This window comes from Staurois parvus, unplaced genomic scaffold, assembly GCF_062004578.1.
Source record: "Staurois parvus isolate SC_StPar_1 unplaced genomic scaffold, SC_StPar_1.0 ptg000566l, whole genome shotgun sequence".
Taxonomy (NCBI): Eukaryota; Metazoa; Chordata; class Amphibia; order Anura; family Ranidae; genus Staurois; species Staurois parvus.
This window is the reverse complement of record NW_028318362.1, coordinates 5,730,585-5,744,618: the sequence shown is the minus strand read 5'-3', so window position 1 is coordinate 5,744,618 and position 14,034 is coordinate 5,730,585. Positions and strand designations below refer to the sequence as shown.

Genomic DNA, 14,034 nt, shown 5'->3' with positions numbered 1-14,034 from the left:
TCCTTGAAATATATTTCTCTACACCTGATACAACTGGGTCAACATGATGCAAAGATGCCTTTAAGATGCTGAAATGAAACAATGAAAATGTAAAAACATATTGTTAAAGAAGCTGAAAAAAGAATGTCACATCATATCAGTAATAATCCTGAAAAAGAAGCAGATCTCCTTATTACAACAGCTCTCAAAACACAGAAATTGGAAATCTTATTCCAACAAGGACAGTAGATGACAAGTTTTATGCTAAGCCACAACTTCCATGTCTCAGGCTCTGTAAGGTCACCATGTATGGTCACATTAGTACTGAAGTGGCAGTAATGTCATAAAATGAAGAGGGCAGCCACTTGGGGACAGCTATGAAAAGCTCTACAAGCTTGCAACATTTAAATAAACTAGCAAGTAGAATCCCATTTGCCCTACACAGTAATTAGTGTTTGAGGACAGAAATAACTTAAAAGCAAAACAAACCTCAAATATGCAATGTATGAGATTTCCCACATCACTTTAAAAATTTAGCACTGTATGAATCAACCCAATTCCAACCGGGGAGTCAAAGGTGATAATTCACTACTGAATCCAAGCTGTATACACAAACACTTTATCACAAGGAACTATTGATCTAAAATGTCCTTTATCATCTGAAAGGAATACTCCAGGCAGAGGAATAGTGATCAATATTTAATAATTTTCTGCATTTGTCACCATGGTCATCAGATGAAATGTTGTTTCTCACATATGTGTAGTTTAAATTCTGCTGTATTTCCATCTCTCCCACCTTTCTTCTTTGCTCCCTACCATTCTGTTCAACCACCAGGAGCTAAAAAATGAGCTGTAGGGTACAGCTTACATAGGGCTGAGGACTTTCTACTTGCCCCTAAACTGGGCCAATCACCAGCACTCATTGGATGAGAGGAAGGAGAGTGAGTCCTCCATACTTTGAAGTACTGGGTGGTTTATTTGCTCCTTGCAGCTGAGCAGCGTAAAAGGGAAGCAAAGGAAATGTGAGCATATGCTGCCAGGGATAAGTTTGCTTTGTCTTGTATATTGCTTTAACCACTTGCCTACCGGGCACTTCTACCCCCTTCCTGCCCAGGCCAATTTTCAGCTTTCAGAGCTGTTGCACTTTGAATGATATTGCGCAGTCATACAACACTGTACCCATGTGACAATTTTATAATTTTTTTCACAAAAAAAGAGCTTTCTTTTGGTGGTAATTAATCGCCACTGGGTTTTTTATTGTTTGCACTATAAACGAAAAAAAAAAAAAAGAGCGCTTTTGGGGCTGCACTGATAGTGCCCTGATTACCAGTGCAAATGTCCTCTGTGACACTTGCCGGTTATCAGCAGTACTTTCCTCACGCTGCGAAAACCGGCAACTGTATTTACTTTGTGATTAGCTGTGTCATTGGACACAGCTGATCACGTGGTAAAAGGCCTCTGTGATTGGCCTTTTACCCTGTCATGTGATCAGCTGTGTCCATAGGACACACAATCACAGACAGCGTCGGGTGCACGGCGCTGGGGGTGTGTTGTGGGAGGATGTCATATGATGCCCTCCCAGAACTGAGCAACCGTGCTGTAGCGCAGTTGTAAAGTGGTTAAACAATTTTCTGCAGTTAAAAAAAAAAAAAAGCATCAGATCAATGCTGTACCTATCTAGTACATAGGTGTACATAGTATAATAATTTTTTTTTTGTTCAATAAGTCTCTTTTAAATCATCCAATTATGAGCAAGCAAAAATCATGTTTTTCGTTTGTTTTTTCTTTTTTTTTTTATTTCCTTGAACACGATTGGGTATTCTTTGCAATGTGAATTTTGACCTTAATCTCTAAGAAAAGAGAAAAGTAATTTTGCAAAGTAAACATGCACTACTTCTTTAGTAAATCCACCCTAGTATATTTATTTCAGGAACTTGATTGTGTATATATATTTTTAAAATAATCAACACTAAAAATAACATTTGTAAAGAGTTTTATTTTTTGGTCAGATAAGCATGGGATATTGAAAAAAATCAGGTGGAGTTCAATGCTCTTCTTAAAAGTTTCACCAAGCTATTTTACTCTAAGAAAAGCCTTCGCTGAAATCCAAATTACACACACAGCTAAACAAAACAGAGAAGTGATACACCCTCTCCCTCCCCGCTTTGTTTTCACAGATCTTTATGAAGAAAGCAGCAACTGCTGTGAAAAGCAGAATGCCTGGCAAACAAGGTGGACCTGGCATTCAATGTTACCTTCTAAAATAGACACTGTGGTGATAAATTGATCCTTTCTTTTCCTTCATGCATTCTATACATTAAAAGGTTAAAAAAAAAAAAAAAAAAACCTTCTGCATGCAGGATCCCCCCACTCCACTCCCTTGTACTTAGCTAAGCCTGATCTCAATCCAGCGCTGTGCACGAGAGCAGAGGTTCTTTCCACTCTCTCCTTCCTCATAGGCTCAGAGACAGCAGAGAGGAGCCAATTGCGCCTGCTTCTGTCAATCACAGCCAGTAAGGAGAGAGAGAAAGGGGGCAGGGCCAAGACACGCTCTGTGTGTCAATGGACACACAGACTGCAGCTCTGTGCTGAGCCCACACAAGTGCCCCCATAACAAGCAGCCTGCTGCGGAAGCATTCAGCACGGGGAGGAGCCAGGAGCACTGGGAGGGGACTGAGAAGGAGGATCGGGGCCGCTTTGTGCAAAACCATTGCACAGAGCAGGTAAGTATAACAGGTTTGTTATTTAGAAGAACAAAAAAAAATAGGCTTAGAATCACTTTAATTTAGAACAAACATTTCACTTCCTTTAAATAGTTAATTTTGTTCTTCCATCTCAGAAGTGAGATGGCAGCCTGCCAGCATAGGAAGAGGGGAGAGAGCAGAAAGCAAAGACTCCAGTGAATTACTTCACAGCTTCCCTTTAAACATTGGCGGATGAATTCCTCCACACAAATGACATGCTGCCAGCTCACTGCAAGCAGGGAAGAGCAAAATGAGATTTTGTGACAAATGGCAGTATCGTTGCTGAAAACTTGGAGGATGAATAGTTCCCCACATTGTTGATAACGACAAAAGTCAACAAGGGCTTGTTCTAAACTGTATGCATGGTTTGTTATGAATAGATTTGTATTTTAATGTCTGTAGCCTGGCTACAGTTCTGCTTTAAAGTGCACATAACTAAATATTAAGAATCACTTTAAAAAGTTTTGTAGACATTCGAGAGGATAGCTAAGGGTACCAGAATGGCCATAAATGTACCTCTGCACCATAAAAAAAGTGATTCCACAATCATACAATCTAAACCCCAGTCAACGGAGACTGTACTGATCACTGCCTCAGTACACAGCTACCACAAGAGATTGTGTTCATTCTAACATCCCTACACAAACTCCCTAATGCCTTCTAATGGCCTTGTCACACGTTAAATGCTGGCATACGTTAGTACTAATAAATAAATAAACAGATAAAAAAAAAAACTTTGCTATAAATGTTGATTTTGCAGGATGAATGGGAATAAATGACATTACCAATTAAAGCCTTTTTCATATCTATTTGGTTTTGATAAAACAAATCATTACACTTTGAACTGAAGACAAGTAGGGGCAAATCGACACACTTGTGTCACCTACAGGAGAGAATGCGGCATGTTACTGGGTCAGCACACAACTGCATGTATTAGACTAACTGCATAGAATTCCCCATAGAACAGCAGGGCATGGAACAGATTGTTTCCGAGATTCAATGCACATCCATCTGGCAGAACAACGCTCAAACTCAAATTAAAAGCATAGTATAGGAGGGAATTTATTTTACATTTAACACTTCAGCTCTCTTGCAGACATTCTGACACCAGATTTTAAGACTTCAAAAGAAAATCAAAACAGGTTTTGAAAAATCAATTCTACTGCTTTTTTCCCTTCCACTCCCAATTCACCAGCGTGTGTGAATGTGACCTCTAAATGTGCTCGGAAAGTTGTTCATAGCAGAGTAAAAAGCTTGGCAGCAGAGTGAGAGGCTAAATTCAGAAGTGCAGGTATTTTCTATGCTCAGCTCGTAGGTTGAGCTGTCTTTATAGTATGTGGATCTGGATAAAGCGGTTAGTTTACCATTCTCATTGCTATAGTTCATCAGCATGCCACAAAAGACAGTCATGAGCTTCTCATTTGCTGGATCTGTTAAAGTGCATATTGACCGCAAATGGTCAACTACAATTTTTGCACCACCCGCTTGGTCAACCGCGTGCCTGCCCTCATCTGGAAACAAACAAAAAGGCACATTAAAATAGAAAGCATTCCGTTAGCAGAACCCTCATTTGATATTATACAGATAAATATTCCAGGGGCACATGTGAATTTCGGTCAGGAGGAAGACAGAAAGCTGCTCTTTTAATGACCAAAAAAAAACCAAAAAGAAAACAAAAAACACCTTAAATTACTGGGCAAAAGACGCTCTTCTGTGATTTACCAATATGTCAATCTGTGCAGAGAGAAATAAAATATAGACTTCTCCTGATAATGCTTGCTGACTGTCAGTCATGTTGATTTAAAGCAAAATTCCAGGCAAATATAAAAGAGACAAAATTATTGCAGCTCTGTATTTATTAACACACCATTAAATGCATTTACTTTGAATGCAAGCCCCTAAATTTGACTGAATTGGGCCTACACTCAGCCTATATGCAGCATAGCTCAGACTGGGAGTGGAAAAAACAGCACAATGAGCCAGTTTAAGTGCTAACAAGAAACATGCTGAGAGAAGGAGAGAGCAGAGTGACAGGGAGATGAGCTCATCATTGTGCTGCTTCTCCTTCACTGTCCAGTCACAAGCTGGGGCAGGAAGGAGACCTGCAAGTATTACATCTGGAAAGAAAAATATCAGGTCCCCTCCCCTGCCATATAGGGAGATGCTGAGTGGCATGGCTGTGTAAATTTCGGAACTGGATAGACACAATTAACAATCCCTTGGCAAGTAAAACAACTCTTGTATATGTATTATATCTGTGCATTTAGCCATTTGCCTGGAGTTCAGCTTTAATGACTTTCGCACTCACCGACACCTAACAAGTATGCACATAAGCTGTTCTGATTTTATCGTCTGCATGTTCTAGGTCCGCAACTAAAAATGCTTTGAAGATCAAGCATGACTGCCAAGCACTTAGCATTTATAGGAGGGCAGTAAGAACAGCCTACATATTTCTCTCAGCAAATGTTTCCTTTAAAGTGTTCGTTATAATACTAGCTTTGAATTTTAACTGTATATTTAATCCAGTGTAACACTATGTGTAGAAAGCTATGGCTAGAAAACCATTGTTTTCCATGTACTGCGCTAAAATTGAACATTATGCAGTTCTTTAACAAATATTTAAATCGGATATCAAAAGCAAACCTGTCCCACTCTTCCAATTTGATCCACTGCCACCCTTGATTATATATAAGTCACCTCCAGGTATCTGCTCACATAGTAATTACCTGAGCACTATGGGAGCATGTAGCAAAGGGCACTTTAATATGTTGGAGCTTGGATGGTTGTACTCTGGCCCATACCCCCCCATTCCTCTTAGTGGTCAATGAGGTCTCATATCATCATATACTGACCAAGAGAGACGTAGGGGTAGGCTAGTGCACAACCATCCAAGCTTTGTTTGTAAACTTCACAACTGAAAACACTTTAGGTTTGGGGCCTTAGGAAGATCCACAATCATGGAGGGAGCTAGTTTACTATAATGCAAGACAAGCAGGTATGTGAAATCAGAATGGGACAAGTGTTTACTATATCTCAATGTGAGCATCTAGCAGCTTTCTTGCATTACTAAACTAATGAGGTCTTCATTTAAGAGCATAGAAGTTGGATACCCTTCTTAGGGCAAATACTCTGTATGTCAATGTGAAGGGTGATGGAATCTCTAGGTTCTCTTAGGAATCAATGTTTTTTTGTACACTTATTTTGTTTTGTGTATTTGTTTAATCAGTGAGCTTACCTTTGGGTCAGGATTTGCCGGTTTTAGTTGGTTTTTATCTGTGCAGTCATAATAATAAATAAAATATGATCAAGAGAATGAAAGTTGGCTTGAAGTGTTGCCAAATGTATTTGGTTAGACCTTATTATTTGCCGTCTCCAAGATGTATATGTTAGGTCACCTTACAGATTTTCTGTAAAGAAGAACTAACACTGAACCCCCTCCCATCCCCCTGGTCCTCTGTTGCCAAACACCGGTATGCTGCTTAATCAGTCCGGGGATTCTAAATCCCCACAGCTTTCTCTCCTCTCCTTGCAGTGCTGACAGGACGGGCTAGATGGAATCTGATTGACCAGCGCCATCCATGTGATAGGGCTGACCAATTAGAATCCCTCTGGTCCGTACTGGCTAAGCAGTACAGAGAAGAGATTATGCCGCGGGGATTACAGAACCCTGGACTGGTGAAGAGGCATGCCAGAGTGTGACAGTGGAGGATCCTAGGACTCCAGTACAGCAGGAGTTTGGGGGGGGGGGGGGGGGGGGATTTGGAAGGGGTCCAATGTTAGGTCACTTTACAGATTTTCTGTAAAGGTGAAGATACACTTTAAAGATGAAAAGGTAGAACCTGACTTGCTGTTGTCCAAGCCTAGCCAAAACTTTAAATTTTTTTTAGTTTTCGTCATGGTGGGAAAAGAACAAAACATTTTTTTCAGTAAAATTAGAGGAGTTAGAACCTTTGTCCGGTTGTTTTATTACTCTGTGTTCCACTGCCCCAGTGACAACCCCACAAACTCATTTTTTGTGGCCTAATTTTGCAGGCACAAGTGAATATTTGCTGATGGTGTAACTGACTGCAATAAAAGCTAACAGAAGTACTTCATATTTGCAAAACAAAAAGTTTTTTTCTGAAGTTGAGCTTCAAGGAAAAACACAAAAAGTCCTGCTGTCAATAATTTGACAACTTTGTTGACTGAGACTTGGCAGCCACACAAAATTGATCCCAACCAATATGTGATACTGGTAAGAAGTAGAATTCAAAAAAAGTTGAGTTATCAGATTTGACAGCTAACTAGTAATCCATATACACTAAATACAATCATAATGCTGTACCTCACTCAGAGGAAATAGAACAAGTCATAAACATTTACTGCTAAAGCTGGACATAAATGTTTTTTTTTTGTTCAGTCCCCCGGGCACTGTGTCTGACCTCCCACTACTGTCAGAATACACAGATCAGTGGCTGCAGATGGTGATCGACAAAATTTCCAACTTTTTAGTTTGACCAAAGTCTATCAACAATCAACACGGATAATCACACACAGATCAAAATTCGAGCAGTCCCTGCTGAATCAGATGAATCTTGATCCATCTATTGCCAGCATAATACCACAAGGTTAACAGCAGAATTTGCTACAGGCATTCTGGCTGAAAAAGGGTATCTGTGTGATACACACTATTCAATCGTAAGTAAACTACGAAGCCCATTGCCAAATAGTAACACTGATTTATCTAAAGCCTCATTCCAAAAATACATTTCATACTGACTGTACATATGGAACCATACCTAGAAAATCATGAATGTACAAAGACAAGAAATAAGATCAAAAGTTTTCTATGACTCTCTCTCCAGTTTTCTCTAGGGTTAGCTATACATGTGTACATTTCTAAACACTGTGGAGGAATCTTCACTGCCCACTATTGTATTCAGACACCAGCTGTTGCCTTAAAACCAGGACACTTATGCAGGCCATACATGGGTCGAATTCCAAAGGAATTTTCTTTAGAAAGTCAGAATTTTTGTGCATTTAGCAATCAGATGGTGCCACCATTGATTTTGAAATTCAACCAACCAAGCCTTTATTTTCACCTCATGTTGTTACAGAAAAGAATTTTTGTGGCCAAGAATTTTCTTTTCTTTCCAGGTCACAGCTCATGCTCATTTCTTTTTTGATTATATTTCTCACACGATTTTCCAATCACTGGTTAGAAATTTGTTGGTTTTTCAAAAAATTGCCAACATGCCCGATCACTCAAACTCGATGGTTGCTCGAAAATCAGCCGTTGCTTTGGCCCACTAATGGAAATTCAGACGAAAATTCTTAGAAAAGATTTCTTTGGGAATTCGACCCATGTATGGCCGGGCTTAATAGCATGTGATAGGATTCAGTCACTGTCTTGGCTCAAATGGATTTATAAATCTGTGTTGCAGATGGAAGAAATCGACTAAAGTTTCAGCCTTGCATGGCTATCACATATTCATGTTGTGTTGAGTGGCAGCACTGCCTGTCGAATGGAGCAAGGAGGATCATTTTCAGCGTGCTACAACACAAAACATATGTACACCCTAGTCTGGCTACCTTTTACAGCTTAAAAGTGGAGGAATTGAGTGGCAGTAAAATTATGGTGTGGCTCAATCGGCTATTTTTAAACCCACCACCGCCACCAGTCGAATGTAATAGAAAAAAAAAAAAAAAACCTTGTTCCCAGTGAAAGCCCCTTAATCCTAAACTCAACTGTATATGGTAAAGCTACAGCTATAAGTCTGCCCACTGCAATTTAACCATAAAGATGCCAGCTGAGGTTCTGGCAATCGACAATAGAATGTAAGTGGGCTTAGTTAAGCCTCCTCCCTTTTAGCACTAATCACAACTTAAATGAAAAATTCTAAAGCCTAGAACTAGGAAGCACAGGACTCATCATCTGGAAACTAACACAGGTAATTGAAGTCCACATTAGCTGCTTGAATATTATCACTATTATTACCTTAGACACATTTTACAGCACATTCAGGTCACTTAAAGAATTCCAATTTTACATAGAAAATTTTGATACACACAGAAGGCATAAATGACGCGACAACCAGTCTTATATAGAGTTTCAGTCATTTGCAAAGCATTAATGGTCTCCTAATTAAGTTGAGAAAGTAGACATTGCTAGACAGTCTTTATGCAAGGCTTGTGAATTGCTGCAGTCTCATGGTAAGTTATTTCGCAAACATAACTTTAAAAAGATACAGCAGAACAAAGCACTGGAGAATTATAATTTACAGGCAGATAACAGAGCAGAGTGGAAAAATAAAGTACACAATTACACAACGGAGTAGAAGATGTACATCTGCTTCTTAGCGCTGTTTTACAGAAGGATTGGGGTAAAATGGCATATTCTGGACTAACAAAAAGGTATTGTTTCAGCTTTATAGCTAAGAGACTGATGAGCACCCAACTACATTCATAAGCTTGTCCCAGTAAGAAAAAGAACAGAGATATTAGAAATGGCTGAGTCAGGTCCATGCATGCCAACTGATATTCATCAGAAGAAATTTTGCTGCATAAAACAAAAGACACTGAAAAGCAGTTATGGAAAAGGAAAATTAGATTTCATGCAAAAGACATTAGGTGTGTTAAATTGTAAGTATTAACATTCTGGCAACCCTTACTATTTTAAATTAAAAGTGCAAATCAATGGTTTACAATATTACATTGTGAGCAGACATAATATCACAACAAAAATTCTTCTTTTCATGATCTGTCTATATTATTTTATAATTAGACCATATTTCAGAGGACGACACCATGCAAGTCAAAGGCAGTTTTCAAAAATCTAATTGGGGTGTGAGGACGTGGGCTCACACACAAATTCAGTGCTGGTTTCAGTAGTCTCTTTCTAGTGTACAGCACTGCAGAGCAGGCATGCCGATAAACTAGGTGAGGCTTTCAATTAACGTAACCTTTAATGAACACAGACTATTAAAACCAGTACTAACATTGCAGCTCCTACAGAAAAAAAAAAAAAAATTCCAAGAGAAGCTGCTCTGTCTTTAATATGTGGCTTTAATGAAGAGCATTTTATTCTATGGCTCAACACTACTGAGTCCAAACATTTGATGATTACCTCTGTGCAATGGGGGTTACTAGTTCCCGACAGGGTCACTAGTCATCCTCAGCAACACAAAGTGGTGGCCAGCATGAAATTTTGTTGGCAAACAATATATTGTCCCCTGAGCCAATATAGAGTGTTATTTGCTATACAAAGGAGCAACCATCCAGACCAATCTTTTAGCAGGTTCATTGTACACAAAATGCCAAGACCATACAATACTTACGGCTATCATAACAAATATTCCCAAGAGCACGTCCCGTTTGGAGCAACACCTCCTGGTCCTTACAGTTCAGAAGCTGCACAAGCGGTGGAATCAGGCCCCCGTCCACACATGGAATGCGCAATTGCTCTGAAATATAACAAATTCACTTACAGTTTGCTTGGCACATAAAAACTTTTCAAAAAATTGTCTGCCAACGTAAACAGACATTTCAGTGGCAGCACCATAAAAAGTATCCACCTTCTAGGTATAGCAGTAGCAGGCTTATCTTAAAAATACAAGACAAATGAAACTGTTGCAAAACTGTTGAACAAAAATAAAAATGGAAACTCACTTACAGAAAATCACAAAAATGCATGTTCTGGGATGGCTATAGTCTGCAACACTGATCAGTGTATTCTGGCAGAGGGGAAGTTTCCACACCGACAGAATACAATGACACAGCAGAGAGCATTCCCTCACCCAACTCGAGTGTGTTGCCAAAAGTATTGGGATGTCTGCTTTGCACACACATGGACTTTAATGGCATCCCAGTCTTAGTCTGTAGGATTCAGTACTGAGTTGGCCCACCCTTTGCAGCTAGAATAGCTTCAACTCTTCTGGGAAGGCTGTCCACAAGGTTTAGGAATGTATCTATGGGAAGGTTTGACCATTCTTGCAGAAACACATTTGTGATGTCAGGCACTGATGTTGGACAAGAAGGCCTGGCTCACAGTCTCCACTCTAATTCATCTTAAAGGTGTTCTATCGGGTTGAGGTCAGTACTGTGTGCAGGCCAGTCACGTTCCTCAACCCCAAACTCGCTCATCCATGTCTTTGTGCACTGGTGCGCAGTCATGTTGGAAGAGGAAGAGGCCATCCCTAAACGGTTCCCACAAAGTTGGGAGCATGAAATTGTCCAAAATGTCTTGGTATGCTGACGCCTTAAGAGTTCCCTTCACTAGAACTAAGGGGCCAAGCCCAACCCCTGAAAAACAACCCCACACCATAATCCCCCCTCCACCAAACTTTACACTTGGCACAATACAGTCAGGCAAGTACCGTTCTCCTGGCAACCGCCAAACCCAGATATGTCCATCGGATTGCCAGACAGAGAAGAGGGATTCATCACTCCAGAGAACACATCTCTACTGCTCTAGAGTCCAGTGGCAGCCTGCTTTACACCACAGCATCCGACATTTTGCATTGCACTTGGTGATGTAAGGCTTGGATGCAGCTGCTTGGCCATGGAAACCCATCCCATGAAACTCTCTACACACTGTTGTTGTGCTAATCTGAAGTCCATGTGAAGTTTGGAAGTCTTTAGCTATTGACTCTGCAGACAGTTGGCAACTTCTGCGTGCTGTGCGCTTCAGCATGCACTGACCCCATTCTGTATGTGGCCTACCAATTCGTGGCAGAGTTTCTGTTGTTCCCAGTTGCTTCCACTTTGTTATAATAGCACTAACAGTTGACCAGTGGCAAGAAAATTTCACAGATGGGCTTATTGCACAGAAGGCAACCAATCACAGTACCACACTTGAATTCACTGAGCTCCTGAGAGCAAGCCATTCTTTCACAAATATATTTGTAGAAGCAGTCTGCATGCCAAGGTGCTTGATTTTATACACCTGTGGCCATGGAGGTGATTGGAACACCTGAATCTAATGATTTGGAGAGGTGTCCCAATACTTTTGGCAAAATGTGTATATGTGTGTGTGTAGATTTTGACTGTTTTTGCAAGGAAGAGTGGGCAAATATTGCCAAGTCAAGATGTGCCATGCTGATAGACTCATACCCAAAAACACTGAGGGCTGTAATAAAATCAAAAGGTGCTTCAACAAAGTATTAGTTTAAGGTTGTGCACACTTATGCAACCATATTATTTTAGTTTTTTATTTCTACTTCCCTCTACCTAAACGATTTCAGTTAGTTGCTCAACTGATTTCTACAGTTTATAGGTTACATTAAAGGTGGAAAAAGTGCTGAAATTATTTATCTTTGACTCATTTTTTTACATCACGGCAATCTGACATCTTAATAAAGGTGTGTAGACTTTTTAAAGTGTGTGTGTGTGTGTGTGTGTGTGTGTACGTACACACACACATACTTCTACTCCGTAATCCCACAGAAAAAGAACCAGAAGTCACTTAGTGTCACTGCTACATTGTACTGTAAAATCAATACTTTTCTTTATCCTGGATAGTACAGTCCCTGCTGTATTCCTGTCCAACTCCTAATCTGAGAGGCCTCAGACTGCAGTGCTACTGCCTTGGCTTGGCCATACACAGCGTTTAGTACATGACCAGGGGGAGAGGAGGGCAGAAAAACAACACTAGTGCTGCAGTCTATGAGACTCACAACTCACATATCTGGAGAAGGCTGGACGTACAGTGAGTTGTACTATCCATCCCAAAGAAATGTTTTACACCTGAATAACACTTATTCACATATCAGAACTTTCCCAACATACAGTATCTGTGCCTGGAACTGAGCTTTAAAAGAAAAAAAAAAAAAGAAAAAAAAGCTTTTCAAACAAAAAAAAAGTCACCTGACTGAAAATGTGTGTTTTAACTTAAAAATTGCTGTAGATAATATGTTTGATAAAATGTAACAATTTCATTTGAGAACATAAATTCGAGTAAAACTAAAAGGCAAAACTTTTTTTCAGCCTGGATAATGCATAAACTGTCATGTATTTTATTTTTTGTTTTTTTCAATACTGTTCCTTTGGGGAAATTTCACTTTCTGTCCCATAGCCAAAATAGGATGTGAGGGAGTCCCAGTATGTCACCAGAACTAGTGTCCCATTGGAAGATTTCCCCTCTATTCCTGTTCTTGGGACAAGCCAAAACACTGGAATTTCTTTCACTTTTACTCTCTGCAATAATGGGAAACAGGACAAAAATATAGAGGGCCAGTCTCCCTAATGAGGTCACAGACAGTTTTTCTACCCCCTCTCCTCTCTATCTTAAAAAAAAATTTTGCCTTTAGTTATAAAGTTTTCATTCAAATAATTAAAAAAGGTATAAAGCATCAATTCATAAAACAGCAACGTAAAATAAATAAAATAGCAATGACCAAAATTCATTTTATCATTTCCCTGTAATGATTGATGAAGCTGGATTAAAAGGTAGCTTTTAATGATTGCCTGTAGTGCCACATAAAGGTTGTTTTATGTGATAAACACACACAAAATACAACAAAATATCTAGAAAGGTAAATTAAAAGTGAATGGCAGTAACAGAACTAGCTCTAACAACAGAAAATGAAATGAAAATGAATTAAAACATACTGACAAATGAGATGAATAACTGAAGATGTTCCAGCAGATAAAGTTCTCTTGGAAAACCTCACCATTTTTTGCTATTTCTGCTATGATGTGAGCTATTTTTGCTGCGCAGGACGATTGTGAATTCAAAAGACTTGCAAAGACTTGAAGGATTCCACTCTGCTGGATTTTTTCACTGCTCTCTATATCTAAAAGAAAACATTAAAACAGTTTAATACAGACAGATTATGACTTGTACCTTGTTATAGGTTCTTCCCACCAACATTTAGCATTGAAGAAAACACACTTGAATTTCAAACTTCAACCTTTTTTTTAAGGCTTTCCAGTCATTAAAACACAGCTTTGATACTTTACAACAGCCTTTTTCAACCAGGGTTGTGCGGAACTCCAGGGTTTCTCCTGCGGTTGCTGGGGGTTCCTTAAAGCAGAACTTCACCCAAAAGAGGAAGTTCTACTCTTCTCCCCCCTCCTCTGCCACATTTGGAATATTTTTTTGGGAGGGGATGGGAGGGCAGGTACCTGGTTTTGACAAATCTGATTACCCACTTCTGGTCAAATTACGCCGGCGGATCCATGGGAACTTCTCCGCCTCCTTTTCTGCCCCCAACCTTCTGGGATATGGCACATGTCCCAGAAGGCTGTGGAACCATTCACAAAGTGCAGTGTTGCTCGCACATGCGCAGTGGTAAACTGGCTGTGAAGCTGTAAGGAGTCACAGCTGGCTGCC

At 39.8% G+C, this 14,034-nt stretch overlaps 1 protein-coding gene across 2 annotated transcripts in view; it reads right to left on the bottom strand.

Annotated features, from left to right (window-relative positions):
• Window positions 1-14,034, bottom strand: part of RAP1GDS1 (Rap1 GTPase-GDP dissociation stimulator 1) — a 149,945-nt gene that overhangs the window by 50,002 nt on the left and 85,909 nt on the right. Inside the window, exons 3-5 of one of the 2 annotated variants that reach the window (XM_089691643.1) lie at window positions 13,373-13,495; window positions 10,040-10,165; window positions 4,088-4,234 (exon numbers count right to left, since the gene is read on the bottom strand). In XM_089691643.1, coding sequence (XP_089547769.1) covers window positions 4,088-4,234; window positions 10,040-10,165; window positions 13,373-13,495 — 396 coding nt within the window. The remainder of the gene's footprint in view (window positions 1-4,087; window positions 4,235-10,039; window positions 10,166-13,372; window positions 13,496-14,034) is intronic. The other variant, XM_089691644.1, reaches the window with a different exon arrangement.